Source organism: Salvelinus alpinus, chromosome 28 (assembly GCF_045679555.1).
Source record: "Salvelinus alpinus chromosome 28, SLU_Salpinus.1, whole genome shotgun sequence".
NCBI lineage: Eukaryota > Metazoa > Chordata > Actinopteri > Salmoniformes > Salmonidae > Salvelinus > Salvelinus alpinus.
Window position 1 is genome coordinate 16546863 of NC_092113.1, and position 22646 is coordinate 16569508.

At 42.4% G+C, this 22646-nt stretch overlaps 1 protein-coding gene across 8 annotated transcripts in view; it reads left to right on the forward strand.

Moving 5' to 3' along the window:
* Positions 1-19810, forward strand: part of LOC139557309 (protein NDRG3-like) — a 72176-nt gene extending 52366 nt beyond the window's left edge. For 2 of the 8 annotated variants that reach the window (XM_071371933.1, XM_071371941.1), the window contains 15 exons: positions 8028-8133; positions 9080-9200; positions 9317-9379; positions 9498-9558; positions 11278-11364; positions 11471-11527; positions 11639-11742; positions 11820-11885; positions 13491-13542; positions 13683-13730; positions 13938-13973; positions 14288-14339; positions 14798-14815; positions 17370-17408; positions 18266-19810. In XM_071371933.1, coding sequence (XP_071228034.1) covers positions 8028-8133; positions 9080-9200; positions 9317-9379; positions 9498-9558; positions 11278-11364; positions 11471-11527; positions 11639-11742; positions 11820-11885; positions 13491-13542; positions 13683-13730; positions 13938-13973; positions 14288-14339; positions 14798-14815; positions 17370-17408; positions 18266-18435 — 1080 coding nt within the window. In that variant the 3' untranslated portion in view covers positions 18436-19810. The remainder of the gene's footprint in view (positions 1-8027; positions 8134-9079; positions 9201-9316; positions 9380-9497; positions 9559-11277; positions 11365-11470; positions 11528-11638; positions 11743-11819; positions 11886-13490; positions 13543-13682; positions 13731-13937; positions 13974-14287; positions 14340-14797; positions 14816-17369; positions 17409-18265) is intronic. The other 6 variants (XM_071371936.1, XM_071371939.1, XM_071371935.1 and 3 more) reach the window with 3 other exon arrangements.
* Positions 19811-22646: the final 2836 nt, after the last annotated feature.

Genomic DNA, 22646 nt, shown 5'->3' on the forward strand with positions numbered 1-22646 from the left:
TTTTTCTTCTCATATCGTTTTTCAGTGGCTATACACAGCTAGAGATGCAGGCGTCATTTGGTTAGCTAGCAAGAACTTGAATGACTTATCCAGTTAGCATATCTCTTGTGTTCGCAAATTCACTACTTCGATTTCAGAGTACTCTCGTCTGAGTGTGCCAGAGTGCAGAATAACTGATGAATTTCCAAACAAGCAACACCCAGTGTCAGTAAACGTAGGCAAAAAAAGTAATAATCAGTCACCAACGCGCTAGATAACATGTAAAAAGCCTAACCAGCTCTGCTAGGGTGAGTAAAATGGTCAGAGTGAGTGTTCTCTCATTTGTGTCTGGAAGTAGCTAGCAAGCTAGACAACTTTACCCAGCCAGTTAGCCTGGGTGCTTGGTTGGGACAAGCATGCTTTGGCAAGCAAGATGCAGAAGTACGAGTAGGCTACAATTCCTCATTGTTTATCAGTGCAATTTTGACGGCCAACTAGCTGAAAAAGTTTGAGGTTTTATCTAATGTTCCTTCGTTAGATATTAGCTCATCTTGCTCTGGCTAGCATTAGTTGTTGATCTTGTTGTTGATGTGCATAACTGAGGCAGAGAGCCCCTACCTTTTCATGGTTGTTTGATCAATAGGAATGTAAAGTTCCAAATGTAAGAGGACTCCTGTGGTATTTACAGAAATCCATTCAGGTCTATTTTGTGACCATCGAGAGCATCCTGATTGGTTGCATCACTGCCTGGTATGGCAACTGCCCCCCCCCCCCCCCCCCCCCTTTGTTTTTACACTGCTGCTACTCGCTGTTATCTATGCATAGTCACTTTACTCCTACCTACATGTACAAATGACCTCGACTAACCTGTACCCCTGCACATTGACCCTTGGAAATAGCCTTGTTATTGTTATTTTATAGTGATACTTTTTTATTAAATGTTTTACTTTAGTTTATTTTGGAAATATTTTCTTAACTGCATTGTTGGTTAAGTTAAGGGCTTGAAAGTAAACATTTTACAGTAAGGTCTACACCTGTTGTATTCGGCGCATCTGACGAATAATATTAGATTTTTGGCGAATGCGTTCTAATGATCTAAAGTCATGCTGTTGCAACTGCCTGTAAACACACAGTCCAGTTCAAAGTGAATGATGACAGGCCCTACTGCCTGTAAACACACAGTCCAGTTCAAAGTGAATGATGACAGGCCCTACTGCCTGTAAACACACAGTCCAGTTCAAAGTGAATGATGAGAGGCCCTACTGCCTGTAAACACACAGTCCAGTTCAAAGTGAATGATGAGAGGCCCTACTGCCTGTAAACACACAGTCCAGTTCAAAGTGAATGATGTCAGTCCCAACTGCCTGTAAACACACAGTCCAGTTCAAAGTGAATGATGAGAGGCCCTACTGCCTGTAAACACACAGTCCAGTTCAAAGTGAATGATGGCAGGCCCGTGTGGCAAAATAATTATTTGCATAAAGGCCTACTGTAGCTCTAATGGGCAATGGTGCACCTGTCTGCGTAGACTACTGTCCTGGACGAGATGGATGTTTTATTTCTTGCCGTGTCTATTAATTGTCCAAACACACAGCCGCTTTCCACTCTATATTGCTATAGAATTTTCCCAAAGGCCTAAGTATACGTAATTCCAAAACATTCTAAGAATTTATTAAACATTTTTGACATGTCATATTCTTCCTGGGAGTGTATATGAACAGATCAAAATAAGATTTATTTTATTTAATTTTTTATTTAACCAGGTAGGCTAGTTGAGAACAAGTTCTCATTTGCAACTGCGACCTGGCCAAGATAAAGCAAAGCAGTGTGACACAGACAACAACACAGAGTTACACATGGAGTAAACAATAAACAATCCAATAACACAATAAACAAGTCAATGACACAGTAGAAAAAATAAAGTCTATATACAGTGTGTGCAAAATATACAGTGTGTGCGAATAATTACAATTTAGCAGATTAACACTGGAGTGATAAATGAGCAGATGATGATGTGCAAGTAGAGATACTAGTGTGCAGAAAAGTAAATAAAATAAAAACAGTATGGGGATGAGGTAGGTAGATTGGGTGGACTATTTACAGATGGACTATGTACAGCTGCAGCGATCGGTTAGCTGCTCAGATAGTTGATGTGTAAAGTTGGTGAGGGAAATAAGTCTTCAACTTCAGCAATTTTTGCAATTCGTTCCAGTCACTGGCAGCAGAGAACTGGAAGGAAAAGCGGCCAAATGAGGTGTTGGCTTTGGGGATGATCAGTGAGAAATACCTGCTGGAACGTGTGCTACGGGTGGGTGTTGTTATCGTGACCAGTGAACTGAGATAAGATGGAGCTTTACCTAGCATAGACGTATAGATGACCTGGAGCCAGTGGGTCTGGCGACGAATATGTAGCGAGGGCCAGCCGACTAGAGCATATAGGTCGCAGTGGTGGGTGGTATAAGGTGATTTGGTAACAAAACGGATGGCACTGTGATAGACTGCATCCAGTTTGCTGAGTAGAGTATTGGAAGCTATTTTGTAGATGACATCGCCGAAGTCGAGGATCGGTAGGATAGTCAGTTTTACTAGGGTAAGTTTGGCGGCGTGAGTGAAGGAGGCTTTGTTGCGAAATAGAAAGCCGATTTCTAGATTTGATTTTGGATTGGAGATGTTTAATATGAGTCTGGAAGGAGAGTTTACATTCTAGCCAGACACCTAGGTATTTATAGTTGTCCCACATATTCTAGGTCGGAACCGTCCAGGGTGGTGATGCTAGTCGGGCGGGCGGGTGCGGGCAGCGAACGGTTGAAAAGCATGCATTTGGTTTTACTAGCGTTTAAAGAGCAGTTGGAGGCCACGGAAGGAGTGTTGTATGGCAATGAAGCTCGTTTGGAGGTTAGTTAACACAGTGTCCAAGGAAGGGCCAGAAGTATACCAAATGGTGTCGTCTGCGTAGAGGTGGATCAGGGAATCGCCCGCAGCAAGAGCGACATCATTGATGTATACAGAGAAAAGAGTCGGCCCGAGAATTGAACCCTGTGGTACCCCATAGAGACTGCCAGAGGTCCGGACAACATGCCCTCTGATTTGACACACTGAACTCTGTCTGCAAAGTAGTTGGTGAACCAGGCGAGGCAGTCATTAGAAAAACCTAGGCTATTGATTCTGCCGATAAGAATACGGTGATTGACAGTCGAAAGCCTTGGCCACGTCGATGAATACGGCTGCACAGTACTGTCTTTTATCGATGGCGGTTATGATATCGTTTAGTACCTTGAGCGTGGCTGAGGTGCACCCGTGACCGGCTCGGAAGCCAGATTGCACAGTGGAGAAGGTACGGTGGGATTCGAAATGGTCAGTGATCTGTTTATTAACTTGGCTTTCGAAGACTTTAGATAGGCAGGGCAGGATGGATATAGGTCTGTAACAGTTTGGGTCTAGGGTGTCACCCCCATTGAAGAGGGGGATGACCGCGGCAGCTTTCCAATCTTTAGAGATCTCGGACGATACGAAAGAGAGGTTGAACAGGCTGGTAATAGGGGTTGCAACAATGGCGGAGGATAGTTTTAGAAAGAGAGGGTCCAGATTGTCTAGCCCAGCTAATTTGTACGGGTCCAGGTTTTGCAGCTCTTTCAGAACATCTGCTGTCTGGATTTGGGTGAAGGAGAAGTTGGGGAGGCTTGGGCGAGTAGCTGCGGGGGGGCGGAGCTGTTGGCCGGGGTTGGAGTAGCCAGGAGGAAGGCATGGCCAGCCGTTGAGAAATGCTTATTGAAATGTTTGATTATCATGGATTTATCAGTGGTGACCGTGTTACCTAGTCTCAGTGCAGTGGGCAGCTGGGAGGAGGTGCTCTTGTTCTCCATGGACTTTACAGTGTCCCAAAACTTTTTGGAGTTAGAGCTACAGGATGTGAATTTCTGCTTGAAAAAGCTAGCCTTTGCTTTCCTGACTGACTGCGTGTATTGGTTCCTGACTTCCTTGAACAGTTGCATATCGCGGGGACTATTCGATGCTATTGCAGTCCGCCACAGGATGTTTTTGTGCTGGTCAAGGGCAGTCAGGTCTGGAGTGAACCAAGGGCTATATCTGTTCTTAGTTCTGCATTTTTTGAACGGGGCATGCTTATCTAAGATGGTGAGGAAATTACTTTTAAAGAATGATCAGGCATCCTCGACTGACGGGATGAGGTCAATATCCTTCCAGGGTACCCGGGCCAGGTCGATTAGAAAGGCCTGCTCGCTGAAGTGTTTAAGGGAGCGTTTGACAGTGATGAGGGGTGGTCGTTTAACCGCGGACCCATAGCGGATACAGGCAATGAGGCAGTGATCGCTGAGATCCTGATTGAAAACAGCGGAGGTGTATTTGGAGGGCAAGTTGGTCAGGATAATGTCTATTAGGGTGCCCATGTTTAAATAAGATTTCATGTTGCTAAAATGCTGTCAGTTCCACTTTAACTAGGAAGTTACTCCTGTTGTCATGTAGAGGGGGTAAATTGCCCCCTTTCCCCATCACCTGGCCCATCCACTGTTGACAACCACTGCAGTGCCTCCCTCTTCTTTAGTCACAACAAGCCAAATATCAGCAGTGCACAGCACCCTTGACTTTGTTCCAGGAACACACAAAAACAAACAAGGAGGCATATAGGCCTATGTCTGTTTTCAGAATTTGTTGGACTGCTACTGGTTTCAATGCATTGAGTGCTTTGTTTTTTGTCTTGTTTTTTTTCTGTCAGGCTTTCATTTCATCTGGTAGTTAAAAGCCCTAGGCTACACAACACATTTTTGTTTGTGGGTTAGACTACAGTTGTGGCAACAGAAGTGGCAACCTCTACTGGAGCCTCTTTGGTCAGTGACTAGGCTGTGTGCTCTGAAGGCACCTCACATGAAGCCTCCATCGCACACACAAACAACCTTTCACACAGCCTGCCCTTTCAACCGTCTCTTCTATTTTTACTCCTCCGCACCTAGATACTGTAGTGTCAGTCTTCCAGGTGTCAGCTGGAGGAGAACAACCACACACCATGAATTATGATTTGAGTGACGTTATTGTCCTCATCTGTGTGTCTTCCTTCTCCAATGTACTGATTATCATAGAGTGTGTATATGTTGATGCTTTTTTTAGACATGGGGTGTGTATGCAGCCAGCAGGCTGCTGAACAGCCTGGTTTAGCCTAATCTCCCCTACGTCTGTGTGGCAGCCATCCAGTGAGATCTGACGCAGTATGGCCCTCAAAACCACCCTCTGTGGTTTTCAACTGCACCAATGGACGGAAACTGAACACTGAAGCAGGCACACATATTTAGCAGTCCTATATTTGGGTCTCTGCTTTTGTATTACAGTATTCGATTATGAAATAGACATCACACCATTATTGCTACCAGACAAAAACATGCATCACACACAAAGTTAATGAAACCACAACACCAGTTTGACTTAACAGTAAGCCTACTAGTAGGGATGTCAAACGTTCAGCCTGCTGCATGAGCCTATGTCTAGAGTGCCTGGTTAAATTGAGCTTAGGACCATTGTTAAGTCTCTCCGTGGTTAAAGTAGGAAGAAATAGATGTAATTGTTGTTAAAATGTGAATGTGCTACATTTACTATCATATATTGATTTCCTCGACAGACACATGTAGTCAACCCAATTTCATTGAGGTTTGTCTGTTAGAAGAGCACAAACGGTACATGTCGCCGCAGTTATTGTTCTATTGATTTCAATACAATATCGATGTGAGTGATTCATTTGCAGGCGCTATTGATTACAGTAGAAGAAGCTAATCAATTCCAGTCTTGATGATCGCTTGGTAGATATTGGTGAATGTGTGTGGGGAGTAACTTATGTATAGGTCTTCAAAATATCACAACTTATTTCAGCATATTAATTATTCATCTTAAACTGTTTTTTTGACACTCGGCCATAAACCAAAAAGCCATGACGACAGGAAGCAGCAACAGTATAATTTTCAATGTATGTTTTTAGGAATATAAATGGTATATAAAAAAATAAAATCTACATGATTCTACTTTATCAGTAAAAACTACTGAATGAGCCCAAAAATGTGCTATGATTTATTGATTTCGATGATATTAGTGAAAATATATTTGTCCTGGCCGATTCATTTATCGTGTTATGCTGATGGTGTGTGTGTGTGTCTGGAGGAAGTTGTGACCCGTTAAATGACATTCATGTGGAATTAGAGGCAGGCCTAAGGGCTGTGGACGGACTGCTATTTCCATCCTTAGATAATTAGATTAACCAGACATCAGCGGACGCTACCTTGTGGCAGGCAGTGCGTCTGTGAGACAGGACATGGAGCGGGCCCTGCTTCCTTATCCACAAAACATCTGCGTGTGTGTGTGACAGTGGTGTGAGACTGAACAGTGTGGACACGCATGCAGTGTGGTGCAGAGCCACTTACACACTGTCATTGTTACCACAGCTCTATGGGTTATGATCCAGCCTCCATTATCAGTCTGGATCATCATGTACAGTGCATTCAGAAAGTATTCATACCCTTCGACTTATTGCACATTTTGTTGTTGCAGCCTGAATTCAAAATCGATTACATAGTCTCACCCATCTACACACAATAGCCCATAATGCCAAAGTGAATACATGTTTTTACAAATGTTTGCAAATTTATGAAGAATGAAATACAGAAACATCTAATTTACATAAGTATTCACACCCCTGAGTCAATACTTTGTAGAAGCACCTTTGGCAGCGATTACAGCTGTGAGTCTTTCTGGGTAAGTCTCTAAGAGCTTTGCACACATGGATTGTACAGTATTTGTATATTCTTTTAAAAATTCTTCAAGCTCTGTAGAGTTGGTTGTAAATCATTGATAGACAGCCATTTTCAAGTCTTGCCATAGATTTTCAAGACGATTTTTAAGTCACAAATGTAACTAGATCACTCAGGAATATTCAATGTCATCTTGGTAAGCAACTCCGGTGTATATTTGACCTTTTAGGTTATTGTCCTGCTGAAATGTGAATTTGTCTCCCAGTGTCTGTTGGAAATCAGACTGAACCAGGATTTTGCCTGTGCTTCGCTCTATTCCGTTTCTTTTTATCCTAAAAAAACTCACTAGTCCTTGTCGATGACAAGCATACCCATAATATGATGCAGCTAATACCATGTTTGAAAATATGTAGTGGTACTCAGTGGTGTGTTGTGTTGGATTTGCCCTGAACATAAAGCTTTGTATTCAGGACATATAGTTGATTTCTTGGCCAAATGTTTTGCCGTTTTACTTTAGTGCCTTATTGCGAACAGGATGTGTGTTCTGGAATATTTGTATTCTATACAGGCTTCCTCCTTTTCACTTTGTCATTTAGGTTAATATTGTGGAGTAACTACAATGTTGTTGAGTCATCCTCAGTTTTCTCCTGTCACAGCCATTAAACTCTAACTGTTTTAAAGTAAGCAGTGGCCTCATGGTGAAATCCCCTTAGTGGTTTCCTTCCTCTCCACCAACTGAGTTAGGAAGGACTCCTGTATTGATACAACATCCAAAGTTAAATTAATAACTTCACCAGGATCAAAGGAATAATTCATGTTTTTTTTTGCGAGGCTTTGGAAAACATCCCTGGTCTTTGTGGTTGAATCTTTGTTTAAAATTCACTGCTCGACTGAGGGACATTACAGATGATTGTATTATGGAGTATTGTGTGTAGGCTAGTGACACAAAATCTCAATTTAATCCATTTTAAATTCAGGCTGTAACACAACAAAATGTGGAAAATGTCAAGGGGTGTGAATACTTTCTGAAAGCTCTGTAGGCTACCTGCTGACTGTTCCACTGAAGAGGACCCTGTTTTAATGAGTTCTACTGTATGAAACGCACATCCTTTGAGAGAATGATTGATTTTCTGTCTACTACTGGCACTTAGCCTCACTGAGGAAGTGTCCTACTCAGTGTATGAATTATGAATTTTGTTTTTCCTGAAATCTGCACCTCCTATCGTGCTATGACTGTCACTAAAAGGCTGGCTCCTCTAAGCTCCACAGACACCCCAGACCATGCTGTCTTGTGTGTTCCAGGAGCATGACATCGAGACCCCCCATGGTGTCCTGCATGTGACGATGAGGGGCACCCCCAAGGGCAACAGACCGGTCATCCTCACCTACCATGACATTGGACTCAACCGTGAGTACAGCATCACACACACACACAGACAGACACAGACACAGGCTCTTATTAGCCAAGCTAAGCTTTGAAATCTCTCCAAACACACCTAAATACACTAAACAAAAATATAAACGCAACATGTAAAGTGTTGGTCCCATGTTTCATGAGCTGAAATAAAAGATCCCAGAAATGTTCAAATGCACAAAAAGCTTATTTCTCTCATTTTGTACACAAATTTGTGTACATCCCTGTTGGCGAGCATTTCTCCTTTGCCAAGATAATCCATTGTTGTTTACATGTTATCTAATCCAATCCGTTGTGTGGGCGAGCGTTTTGCTGATGTCAACATTGTCAACAGAGTGCCCAATGGTGGCGATAGGGTTATGGTATGGGCAGGGATAAACTATGGACAACAAACACAATTGCATTTTATCAAAGGCCATTTGAAAGCACAAAAATACAATGACGAGAACTTGAGGTCTGTTGTGAGGCCCAATTATATTATTATTATTATCATTTTATTTTTTTAAGGTATCTGAACAACAGATGCATATCTGTATTCCCAGTCATGTGAAATCCATAGATTAGGGCCCAATGAATTTATTTCAATTTGACTGATTTCCTTGTAACTTAGTCAAATCAATGAAATTGTTGCATGTTGCGTTTTTTATATTCTTGTTCAGTATATAATATCATGTTCTCATTAGAACAGTTGGAGATGATGTAAGAAGCTGGATGGTTGAATGTAGACCTCTCTTTGACTGTGGGGATATGAGCCACTAGATCAGACTGGATCGCACCAACACTTGGATGCCTCAATGGAAAACAACACTAAGAGTGTTTTAGCATCAGTGGATTTTTGTTGTTGATTACGTTCAGTGTTGCAGTTTCTGTTAGATATTAAGTAGTATGTGCCTCAATGAGGTGTCTTTTAAACAGTGCCGTGTCTCTTCCCCCCCTGCAGATAAGTCCTGTTTCAACACCCTGTTCAATTTTGAGGACATGCAGGAGATCACATCCCACTTTGCTGTGGTCCATGTGGACGCCCCAGGACAGCAGGAGGGTGCTCCCCCATTCCCCACGGGGTGAGAGACCGGTTCACTCCTCAGTCGTCGTCCTCAACATCATCTCAAATATGACAAAGTATCACCACAATCATGACTCATATGTTATTATTATTGGTATTTTATGTCTGTCCCAGCTACCAGTACCCTACCATGGATGAGCTCTCTGAGATGCTGCCCTCTGTCATGACTCAACTGAAGTAAGTTCTCCTGCAGTGTTTCCATAACTACCTCTTGCACTGTCTTTAGGAAAGCTTCAAAATTACTTTATTATTGAGTCTTCTTCGAGGCCTATATTGTTCTCTTCCCTTTCCCCAGGGTGAATAGTGTGATTGGGATTGGAGTTGGAGCTGGAGCCTACATCCTGTCCAGATTGGCTGTAAGTCACCATTCGTCTTAGTCCCCCACATACCACATGAACTCCTGCTCACCCCACAGTAGATGGTGGTTTCTAAACCCCTATCCATAAATCCACACCATTAAACCTCATTCCCCATCTTCCTCCATCTCCACCAGCTAATCTCAGAACATGTTGACCAGCAGAGTCATCACGCTCCCTGCTCTTATTACCAGCTTCATTTAATCTCTCTATTAAAAGATAGAAGATTTGAATGGATCAGTTTCTCACGAGTGCATGACTGGACTGATGGAGTCAGCATGCGAGTCTCATGTGGCATTGACCGGATATACAGTGCCTTCAGAAAGTATTCCTACCGCTTGACTTATTCCACATGTTTTTGTTACATTTCAGCTTTTCATTTTTTACTCATTTGTAGTAAAAATTCTAAAAACATACTTCCACTTTGACATTATGGGCTATTGTGTGAAGGCCGGTGACACAAAATCTGAATTTAATACATTTTAAATGCCGGCTGTAACACAAAGTGTGCAAAAAGTCAAGGGGTCTGAATACTTTCTGAAGGCACTGTACATTACTGTACAAATGTTAGTTTGATGCTTAACATCGACCCTATTTCCCACCATGCACTGCACACCCCAGTGTGCCTTGGCGGAGATAATGCATTCTGAAGGTAGGTGTTAGTGAGAGGAATACATTAAGAGCAGAGATTACTTGAAGAGGGGTGTTAATTATAGTTAATTTAAGCCCTGCCAACATCGGGCTCAATGTGGAGGAGAGAAGGAGAGAAGGAAAGAGAGAAACAGGAGTTGGAGAAAAGATAACACTTAATTTATGTGTTCATACATACTCTCAAGTGGGTTAACACCTAGTTTGTTTTATCCATCGTCCTCACTATCTGTGGAAGTGTGAATTGGAGGCTGGGTAATTGGGTGGGGGATGATGTGGCTCTAAGTTGTTGCTAAGAGCTGTGAAAGATGTCAAGTGCTGGGGTATAACATGAATATTTAGGTGTGTGTGTTGCCTTTGCTGCTTGCCCTGGCTATAAAGTAGGAGGGCCTGGGTTCCTATCCAACCCAGCACAGTGTGGTCAGTGTACTGTCCAAGTAACCCCCTCTTCTCTCTCTCTCTCTCCCCAGCTTAATGAGCCTACCCTGGTTGAAGGTCTGGTTCTCATCAAAGTAACCCCCTCTTCTCTCTCTCTCTCTCCCCAGCTTAATGAGCCTACCCTGGTTGAAGGTCTGGTTCTCATCAAAGTAACCCCCTCTTCTCTCTCTCTCTCTCTCCCCAGCTTAATGAGCCTACCCTGGTTGAAGGTCTGGTTCTCATCAAAGTAACCCCCTCTTCTCTCTCTCTCTCTCTCTCTCTCTCTCTCCCCAGCTTAATGAGCCTGCCCTGGTTGAAGGTCTGGTTCTCATCAAAGTAACTCCCTCTTCTCTCTCTCTCTCTCTCTCTCTCCCCAGCTTAATGAGCCTGCCCTGGTTGAAGGTCTGGTTCTCATCAAAGTAACCCCCTCTTCTCTCTCTCTCTCTCTCTCCCCAGCTTAATGAGCCTACCCTGGTTGAAGGTCTAGTTCTCATCAAAGTAACCCCCTCTTCTCTCTCTGTCTCTCTGTCTCTGTCTCTCTGTCTCTCTGTCTCTGTCTCTCCCCAGCTTAATGAGCCTACCCTGGTTGAAGGTCTGGTTCTCATCAAAGTAACCCCCTCTTCTCTCTCTCTCTCTCTCTCTCTCTCCCCCCAGCTTAATGAGCCTGCCCTGGTCGAAGGTCTGGTTCTCATCAATGTGGACCCCTGTGCAAAGGGCTGGATGGACTGGGCCGCCTCCAAGGTGAGAACGTGTTCGCACACTTCAATGCTAACTCTGTGCATTGTTTTCTCATCGTAGAGCCATAATAGATTGGCACCTTGGAACGTATTATTTATTCTTGTTTCAGATGTCCGGCTGGACCAGTAACCTGGTTGACATAGTGATGGCCCACCACTTCAGTGACGTGAGTCTGGGGGCAGTTTGGAATGGTGGGAGACTAGGACCGGGGCAGAGCCTACTGGAGTAATACTGTGGGGGGTTGACAGTGATGTAACTATCTGTGCCATCTCCTCAGGATGAGCTGTCTGACAACCAGGAGATCACCCAGACATATCGCCTGCACATTGCTCAGGATATTAACCAGGACAACCTGGCCCTCTTCTGCAACTCCTACAACAGGTACTGTACATATAACCCCAAGATGAACTGCCCGTGTGGTTGGGTTGAATTGATTGATTGATGTATTTGTTTGACAGCCGTCGGGACTTGGAGATCGAGAGGCCCATCACTGGTCTGACTGAGGACACAGTGAACACGCTCAAGTAGGTTTATAACTGTTTATAACTGTATCTCTGTATCAGGGTTTCTGTTAGGAAAATGTGGCGCTGGACAATGTGACCAGGAATATTTTAATTTACCGCCCATTCGAGAAATTTACCGGACCCATATGCATTGGGTGCGTAACCTATTAGGGCGTCCACCTATAGTACTCAGAATGACAGAAATCACATTTAAATTATGGTCATTCATCTTAACAGAACATGCTGTTAAGATGAATGACTGTTATGACTGTTATGAGGCAGCCAATAAAATATATTTTTCAAACATTTTCCAAAATGCAATTCATAGGAAAACACCATTCTAAACAGCCGTTCCATATGTGACCGAGATGCAAATTAGAAATAGGGGGGAATCTAGAGATGCAGCAACTAGGATGGGTTGTTAATATGACTGGGATTGTGCCTTTGGCTTCTGGACAACAACAAAAAGTTGAAATATGAAAACCAATAGAACAGGAGAAAAATGCTGGTTTCAATGGAATATGAAGTTAAGTTTCAAGTTTAAATGTCACGTGCACAAGTACAGTGAATTTAGTTTCTTGCAAGCTCCAAACCCAACAATGCAGTAATCCAATATCAATGTAGTACTAACAATAACATAAGGTAGAACAAAAACACACAAGAAATAGAACAGGAGAAGTAAGAAGCTATATACAGGTTCTGTTTTAATACCATATTTACAATGTGCTGGAGTGATAAGAGGTAGATGTATAGACTTGAGGAGGTCTTTATAAAATAATTGCCTCTGTTTCAATGGTGGGATTTTGCCTAGGCTACTTTGAAGCAAGGTAAGACATGTTTTATAATAAGAAGGAAAACTTTCAGGTTTCAAACAATTAAGTATTAGTTTTCACAATGTATACTGACCCCAGCTCACATTGCAAAGTGGTTAAGTGACTCGCTGCACTTGAATGGCTAATGGGAGGCGCGCTTCAATTACCAGTTGAGAAATAAAAATGGTAGTCTAGCTCTTTTAAATCGTGGACAGGGTTTTAACACGCCATTGCATTTAGAATTGTTGCGCAATGACGGGGCTTATATTAAAGCATGTTTCACTCCAGCAGCAACGATCTAAGGAGGTGACATTGAGGGGATATTCCGCTCACAATAGGCTCTGTCTTAAATAAGATGCATGACGACTAACGACACTACACACTCGCCAATTTAGTGCCACTCAATTATGCAAATTACGCCTAAGCATGATTGTCAAATGTTTTCACATCGACTGGTATTTCATCAATGAATAAAAATCATTATTAATTCTTCATTATCTCCCGGTCGATTTGGCCAGCAACAATTCTATTTATCGGCTTTTCATTTTTTTATTGGCCAAATGCTGGCAATTACCAGCTAACTTGCCTTAATATTCTGACATTGCTTTTTATTTTATTTTTATATAAGCTTGAAATGGGCATGGTCTAATTGATTAAACAGACAAGGTCAAGGCTCTGTTAATGAACCAGAAAATGTATAGTTATTTCTGGTTTCTTATTAAAGTTAGCTGGCTAACTCATTGATCTTGTATTATACCCCTCTGCTTTCACTCTGAGTGTTGACTCTGTTTGTCCCTCCTGTCTCTCCATCCAGATGCACTTCTCTGCTGGTGGTTGGTGACACGTCCCCGGCTGTTGATGCAGTGGTGGGTGTCCACTGTCTCTATGGCAACACAGTAACGAATGAGTCAGGGGATCTAATTCTAATGGCCTTTCTAAAGATGAGGGGCTAGACTCTAAACTCTGAACTTCTATTGTCTCATCTCTCTCTCTCCCTTGTATACAGGTCGAATGCAACTCCAGGTTAAATCCAACCAAAACAACCCTTCTTAAGGTGTGTCCAGTTACTCGTTTCTTTGTTGCAATAGGAGTGGTAATGCTATGTGGTCCCTGCTGTTCTGCTCTTTAGTAATGCACAAGCTCTGGATGGTGTGTAGATGAGTTTCAGCATTCTTGGAAGTGTTCTGGCTAACGGCACGGTCCTCTCTGTGAGTTTGTTCACTCTGGGCGTGTTCCTGATTCTCTCTTTACTTCCCTATAGATGCAAGACTGTGGCGGCCTTCCTCAGGTCATCCAGGTGAGTCATGAACAAGTTTTGTGTTTAGCTTAAACTACTAAATCTCAATAGCCAAGACAACTGTATTTTAGTCAATGCCACTCCAACATTGCTCGTCCTAATATTTATATATTTCTTAATTCCATTATTTTACTTTTAGATTTGTGTGTATTGTTAGATATTACTGCACTGTTGGAGCTAGGAACACAAGCATTTCGCTACAACCGCAATAACATCTGCTAAATATGTGTATGTGACCAATAAAATGTGATTTGAACTCTTACTTAATTCAGTTTTCTTTTTAAATGGCTCAGTTTTCTGTTTGTGTCTTACAGCCGGGTAAACTCGCGGAGGCCTTCAAATATTTTGTCCAGGGAATGGGCTACAGTGAGTACTGCTCCTCTATCATGTCTCCTCACAGTACTTCAGACGTCATGTTGGATTTGTGTATCTTCATGGTCTAGTTGTGTCAATCTGTTGACATGTTGTAAGACATCTGTTGTATGGCCTGTTTACTGGAAGTCCCTCTGTCTCAGAATGAGTCATCAGTCCAACTGAACGATAGTCCATTGAACACTACTCTTTCAGGCAGCAGCCCTCTCCACGCGGACCTCACACACACACACACACAGTTCTGACCTAAACTAAGACTCACGCCTAATGTAGAATTCCTGTAGCACTTCAAGAATAAAGAGGAACCACAGTAGCTAGCTACATAATAACATTTAGTGGATGTCCAAGGCTGAGGTTACTGAGAGCCAGTTGTTGTATAAGCATGCAAACCATTATTGGTAACTGACCAGGGAACTAACCTCAAGCTAACCTTGTTTCCTGTCTGTTTGCAGTGACTTTTAACAACGGGTGTAAGTAGTTGTTTGATGCTGAGTAAATAAATGACATGTAGTAAGCATGATGGTCTGCATGGTTTCCTCTCAACACTCCTCGGTGTGCTGGATCTCTGAACACACTTGGTGTGTGGGATGATCTGCGAACACACCTGAGAATGGTTCCCCCAGGTCTTAAGATACAGTGCCCTTTGTCAGGGAGGGTGTTTACAGGCCCACATTTAAGGCCGTGGTTCATTTAGGCCACGTGTCAAACACGAGGCCTGCGGGCCGAATCCGGCCGGCGACACATTTCTATCCGGCCCGCACAATGATTTGGGTTGTTAATTCGTTTTGGCCCGTTTCCTTACCTCCCGCGCTGCACTACAGGTCACAGCAAGCACCGGCAGAGCCAGCCAGCGCACTGTACCATATTATCACTAATGGCACTGACCTAATCTTCTACCAGACTGAACGTTTAAAGGGTCATTGCTGTAGCCTACAGAAAAGGTCATCTTGATTGTCAAAAAGTAAGTTAAAAGATTTACACGCGGGTATAAATGACTACTAAAGGACAATAGGACACACAAGCTAGTATAAATGAGTATAAAAACAGTTGAGTCATCTACTTTATGAAATTATAACCTGATGCACCTACATCGGTGATTTCAATGTCAATTATGCTGCTTTCGTGTGTCCCGTTTACAGCGCACAGCGGAGGGAAAGTGTACAGACACTTGTCACAGTCCTAGCTAGGCTACTAAAATGTTGCAGTCTGACTTTTTTTTAAAGCTTGACAATGAATAACCCAAAAACTAAACCTGCAACAACACACCATGCAGAGGACAAACATGTACCGGTAGGCTATGTTTTTATTTGGAGTTATTAAATACTTTTTGATTAGGGTTACAACATATTATGCACATCTGCAAGCATAGTAGGATAGGCTGGACAAATATAATCTCTTTTTGTTTCAATATGTTAAAATGGTATATACAGCATATGGCCCTTTATAAGCGGAAATTATAAAGGGCAATATTTTTTCTAGTAAAACAATGGCCATTTTGGGTTGTAGTTGTAGGCCAATGCATATTTTTGGGGTAAAAACAAACATAACAGGCTATGACTGGCCCTTGAATTCGTTGTGCTTTTTTAATATGGCCCGTGTGCTGATTTGAGTTTGACACCCCTGATTTCGGCCTACTGGGAGCAGATCTGGCTTGTTGAATGATAATCATATTGTATAGACCACTTTCATAGTGAATTGTATTGACATATTGGGCACTGTATCTTATAACTTTGCCAAATTCCATTGGCTTTCTTTGATCACTGAGATGATTGAGTCGTTTTTTAGCATTTCAAAATGTTTATATTTTGTTCATATAAACATTGCACAGTAAGGTTTGAGTTGCTAGCTCAGAGTGGAAAATGGAAGGTGATACATAATGAAAGCTGCTTGATTAGAGTCTTACAATAGAACATTTGTTGCTCCCTTCTTCCAAATCCTCCCCTCTGAAAGTTACCCTTGGTGTTTTGTCTGCAACATGTGACTACAGAGAGGCGCTCCAAGCGGTCCCAGCTCCCCAGGCTGGCCCGCGACTAGGTGGTGCTTTATTACACGCTCCCTCACTCCTCCACCTCTTGGAAATGTTTGCTTTCCTGCTTGAAGAGACTGGGTCCTTACTATATCAACTCACTTAGTCTGGCTACCAAATCCAAGTAATTAAAATGAAATTGGTTACAGTATAGGCTTGAAAAACTATTTTCACTCAATGCCTGATGGCTCTCCCTTCTCTTGTCCTTGTGAACCCTCTCTCTGAGGTTTAAATAGGTTGGTTTCCTCCCTGTCTTAACTTTCCCCTCACACACCACTTTATGCTCAGGCTTTTCACCCACACCAGAAAAACAATGGCAAGTTCCAGAAAGTACCTCCCCTTTCTGATAATGCCTAAACATTGAAACAACAGTAGAGGGACAAAGCAATGAGTACATTGCGAGCCTTGCCAAACAGATTTTAGCATACTGTTGGTTTGTTAGTCTGTAGCATTCAGACTACTATACCTTGTGTCAGTTGGCTCGTCCCAGAAGGTCAGTGTTGTGTAGAAAGAAGCGCAGTAGGCTACCAAGAGAGTGGTTTGAGTGTGAATAGATGGAGCCTCTGTTTGAATGGAGTTTGAAAGGTCACTTTAGCTCTGTACACTGTAGTTCCATGAGGGAATTATTGCAGTGGGGGCACATTCTACTAACTGAACTGGACCAGACCATGTTGGCTAGTTGTCATGGAGCACACCTTGGTACAAAGTCCTCTTTCAGGAATCTCAGGGCCACAGGTGGCATTCTCTTTAGTGTAAGAGAACAGCGAGAAGGCCTTGGAAGAGTCACATCCTAGCTATGTTGACAACTGTTCGGTATTAGCTGAATGTAAAATTAGAATGATATGTTCCTGGTGCTGCTTCAAATCTCTCCTAGGTGAAGCTGGAGGACACAATTAGTTTCTTTTCTGATCTTCATTCGTGAAGACTGAGCATTAATCTGACAGTCTCGCCTTCATTTCTTCCCTCCTTTCCTTTTGCCCCTCCGTCAATGCAAACAGTCCCTCATGTACTGCTCAGCCACCTGGGCAGTGAATCAGGTACCAGGACCATAGGTAGCAGCCTTGGCTGCGCCGGCCTGCCATCTACACCTACAGTGCTCTGCCCTCCCCACCCTGTTTGCCCATCGCTGGTTGCCAGCTCACATTTTAGCCATCCTGTCAAGTCTTTCTGATTTGGCGCCATAAGATTTGAAGCATGACAGGTGGTCATTATTTTGTAAGATTCCTTTTGTCTCTCTAAATGTGTGGTTTGAGAGACTGTATGTCTGTTTATCAGGTAAAATGGTTGTCATCTGTCTGTTTGTTGCTTTGTTCTTTTTCTCTTCTGCACAGATGGCCCTCAAATCTCTTGTGCATGCTGCATTCTCATATTGGCCTTTCCTATTTATTCATTTTTTCTCCGACAGTAAAAATGAATTGGAACTCGACCTGATCAGGCAATCTATTTTCTTTGTGGGAGAATAATGAACACCGGGTAGGGATTCAGCTCAGACATTTCAGGCCCCAACCACTTGAATTAGATGCATATATTCATACAGTACTTTCTGAAATATGGTGTGAAATCCAGTATTCCTGCTTAGCCGATATCATTCCACTTGATCCTAACTAAATGGCAGCGTAGCTAGCATGAGGTAAACAGTATATTGTGATCAAGTTATTGAGTCTTTAGGTTATTAGACTTCATTATTCTCCCTGGGCTGCAGACCACCCCATCTTGAATTGGGAATGTTGACGCATTTATGATTGTGGTATGATCACCAGCATCCTACCCCGAGCCACATTCCCTAAAGCAAGCTACCCCCCCCCCCAATACATTGCTACACCATATAAACAGCAAATATCCTCATACCTGACTTCCTACTGTAATTGCTCTCCTCTTTCTCTCTTGTCTGTAGTGCCCACGGCCAGTATGACTCGGCTGGTGCGTTCTCGCACCCACTCTGCCTCCAGCATGGGCTCTGTGGAGGGCACCCGCAGCCGCACCCACACACAGCTAGAGGGTGCCACTGCCGCCGGCCCGGCTGTTGAACAGGCCAGGCCACAGACCATGGAGGTGTCCTGCTAAAGCACCATGCCCAGAAAACATCCTCCTCCCTACCTCCCTCTCTCACTTTGTTTTCTCCCTTTCCCATGCTAAGTCAGAGAGGATTGGAATCCAGAGGGGGCGTCTGAAACGTGTTCGGAAAGATCATTTATGAAGCAGTCCGGTCCTCTGCTGTGTTCACTCTCACTGTTTCCTGTTGTTGTCTATCTATCATGCCTTTCTGTGCATGACTGCGGTGGCACGGCAACCTGGAAGTCAGTAAGCAGCCAGGCGATGCTGCTTTTCTGGTTACCTATTTTACGTTTTGCTGTCTACCGCCTCTCCCTGTTTTTCTTGTGTTTTTTTTTTATCCTTAAGATATATATGAGCTATATTTGTATTTATAACTACTATTTGGGTTAGTGTGTCAGTTTAAAGAGGAGCGTTGGAAAAGCATCAGGCATTTTCTCTTGCAAAGTACTCTTTAAGGAGTTAGGTTACCTGTTTTTCTCTTTCTCCCTCAGAGGTCTTCCTCACCTTGTGTGCAGATCAGACCAAATCACAACATCCCTCTCTACCGCCTCCTTAATGGTCCATTCCTAAATCAGTCTCATGCAGACTCACTTGCACACCTTTCCGACTTCACACAAAATCTCTTTATTTCAGTGCTTTTTGTAATTGTTATTATGTTGTGATTTGTGAAATACCTTTGATTTCCTGTATTGCAAAATTATGTGATAAACCCACTCTTGTTCTGTACCTTTATACCAAGAATATCTGACAGCATGACCCTCTTGTAGATGAAACGTAATGAAGGTGTCTGTAAAATTGCTTTTGTCTAGATGTATCTAGAAATAGTTACCTTGTGGTGTTATTGTTGATTTTTCTCTTTCATGCAATTTATTTGAAATGGCAGGCCCTGTGTTTTGATACCCCCATTGTTACTGACAGGCAGAGAAAAGAACCACCATTTCCTGTAGTTTATTAACGTTCAGAGGAATCACTTGATAATGTTCTAAGTCAGAGTACCTAAACTAGCCCACAGCTCAGTGAGTTAGGTGTATAACTGTGTGCCAGTTGAGGTACAGAACATGACTGCCTCATCCCTTGTATAAAACTTTCTAACTGGAAGCAGTCATGTTTTCCATTCTAATTAAATAATTACGGGGTGAAAACAGCAACTGGTCAGATGCCTGAGGGACTGGATAGTGTAATAAACTGTTATTATTAATATTATTGGTCATTTTCTTTGTGGTTTTTCTGCGTTTCTCTCTGATTGTACTACAGCTTGGGTGAGCTTGTGGTGATAATGCATTGTGCTCTGTCCCCATAGTATGGGTGTGTGCTGTAAGTCATACTGTCTGCTGACTATATACATTTGTACTGATAATAAAATAAAGCTAGAAGTTGTACATTACATTTGACTGGACTTCCGTCACTGGCCTGTGTATTTTCTCACTTGGTAAACTAGCCTAATAGCATGCGATTTGAAACGTAATCTAGCTAGCCTTATTGTGCTAGAAGTAGTCGTCACACTGATCAGACCATTGCTTAAAGCTAGAATCCTTAGTTGCTAGAAAAATGAATGATGGATATACCCATTGATTCTTGAAGAATATAACTCGTGATCTTAGTTCAACTGTCGAAATCCATCAGAACCCAAAATACAGTTGAAGTCAGAAGTTTACATACACCTTAGCCAAATACATACGTTTTTCACAATGCCTGACATTTAGTCCTAGTAAGAATTCCCTGTCGTAGGTCAGTTAGGATCACCACTTTATTTTAAGAATGTGAAATGTCAGAATAATAGTAAAGAGATTTATTTCATCACATTCTCAGTGGGTCAGAAGTTTACATACACTCAATTAGTATTTGGTAGCATTGCCTTTAAATTGTTTAACTTGGGTCAACTGTTTCAGGTAGCCCTCCACAAGCTTCCCACAATAAGTTGGGTGAATTTTGGCCCATTCCTCCTGACAGAGCTGGTGTAACTGAGTCAGGTTTGGAGGCCTCCTTTCTCGCACAAGCTTTTTCAGTTCTGCCCACACATTTTCTATGGGATTGAGGTCAGGGCTTTGTGATGGCCACTCCAATACCTTGACTTTGTTGTCCTTAAACCATTTTGCCACAACTTTGGAAGTATGCTTGGGGTTATTGTTCATTTGGAAGACCCATTTGCGACCAAGTGTTAACTTCCTGACGTCTTGAAATGTTGCTTCAATATATCCACATACTTTTCCTCCCTCATGATGCCATCTATTTTGTGAAGTGCACCAGTCCCTTCTGCAGCAAAGCACCCCCACAACATGATGCTGCCACCCCCATGCTTCACGGTTGGGATGTTGTTCCTTGGCTTGCAAGCCTCCCCCTTTTTCCTCCAAACATAACGATAGTCATTATGGCCAAACAGTTCTATTTTTGTTTCATCAGACCAGAGGACATTTCTCCAAAAAGTACGATCTTTGTCCCCATGTGCAGTTGCAAACCGCAGTCTGGCTTTTTTATGGCAGTTTTGGAGCAGTGGCTTCTTCCTTGCTGAGCGGCCTTTCAGGTTATGTCGATATAGGACTCGTTTTACTGTGGATATAGATACTTTTGTACCTGTTTCCTCCAGCATCTTCACAAGGTCCTTTGCTGTTGTTCTAAGATTGATTTGCACTTTCCGCACCAAAGTACATTCATCTCTAGGAGACAGAACGCATCTCCTTCCTGAGAAGTATGACGGCTGCATGGTCCCATGGTGTTTATATTTGCGTACTATTGTTTGTACAGATGAAAGTGGTACCTTCAGGCATTTGGAAATTGCTCCCAAGGATGAACCAGACTTGTGGAGGTCTACAATTTTTTTTTCTGAGGTCTTGGCTGAGGTCAAGCAAAGAGGCACTGAGTTTGAAGGTAGGCCTTGAAATAATCCACAGGTACACCTCCAATTGACTCAAATGATGTCAATTAGCCTATCAGAAGCTTATAAAGCCATGACATCGTTTTCTGGAATTTTCCAAGCTGTTTAAAGGCACAGTCAACTTAGTGTATGTAAACTTCTGACCCACTGGAATTGTGATACAGTGAATTATAAGTGAAATAATCTGTCTGTAAACAATTGTTGGAAAAATGACTTGTGTCATGCACAAAGTAGATGTCCTAACCGACTTGCCAAAACTATAGTTTGTTAACACATTTGTGGAGTGGTTGAAAAACGAGTTTTAATGACTCCAAACTAAGTGTATGTAAACTTCTGACTTCAATTGTATAAGCTTATTTTACTCCAATGTTTGTAAACAATGTAAATCTAAACAAACACTATATATCTTCAAAACATGGTTAAAACTATAATGTTGATATCATGGATGGTCAGTCATATCTATAGCTTTGAATTTGATTTGAGTGGTTCCATCGTTCCAGGCCCATCCCTCAGCTTTTTATTTTATTTTACCAAAACAGGCAGGTGCCTGCTTTGTTATTGTTTCAATTAAGTACTAGCTTTAAAGAGAGTCTACATTTTTGATTCTATAGCAGTCATCACTATGGCAATTAACATGGCTACACCAGTTGGGAATGTTATGAAGAGAAAACGGATTGCTCAGCTCTTCGACCCACCCAACACCCAACCTGAATGACAAAGAATATGAAGCTCAAAAATTGCTGTGACGTCACTTCACGCGTCTGTGTTTTATACCACGGCTCATGCAGATGCTGCAGCAAAACAGTACATTTGCACAGACCAGGTGAATCTCATCACAATTGCTGATGACTCATTGATCAAGTCACTGATGTAAAATGTCTCAGAGTCTGTGTCAATTACTACTGCCACACGTACGGCTCACTGCTGCTACTCCCTATTTATTATCTATGCATAGTCACTTTACAAATTAACTTGACTAACCTGTACCCCCGCATATTGATTCGGTACCGGTACCCCCTGTATATAGCCTTGTTATTATGTCATTTTTTTTTGTTACTTTTTGATTTGCTTTTTTTACTTTAGTTTATTTAGTAAACATAATCTTAACTCTATTTCTTGAACTGCACTGTTGGTTAAGGGCTTGTAAGTAAGCAGTTCACAGTAACGTCTACACCTTTTGTTTTTGAATACAACCTTTCTTCCATTCTCTTAGTGCCTCACTTTTTCTTTGTCTTCCCTCCCTCTTCATCTCCCTCTCTTCGCTCTGTTTTTGAAAGTTCAGGTCTTGTTGAAACAGGAAACTGAGTGTCTGAGTAAGAGGTGAATATAAACCCCCCTCCTCTCACAT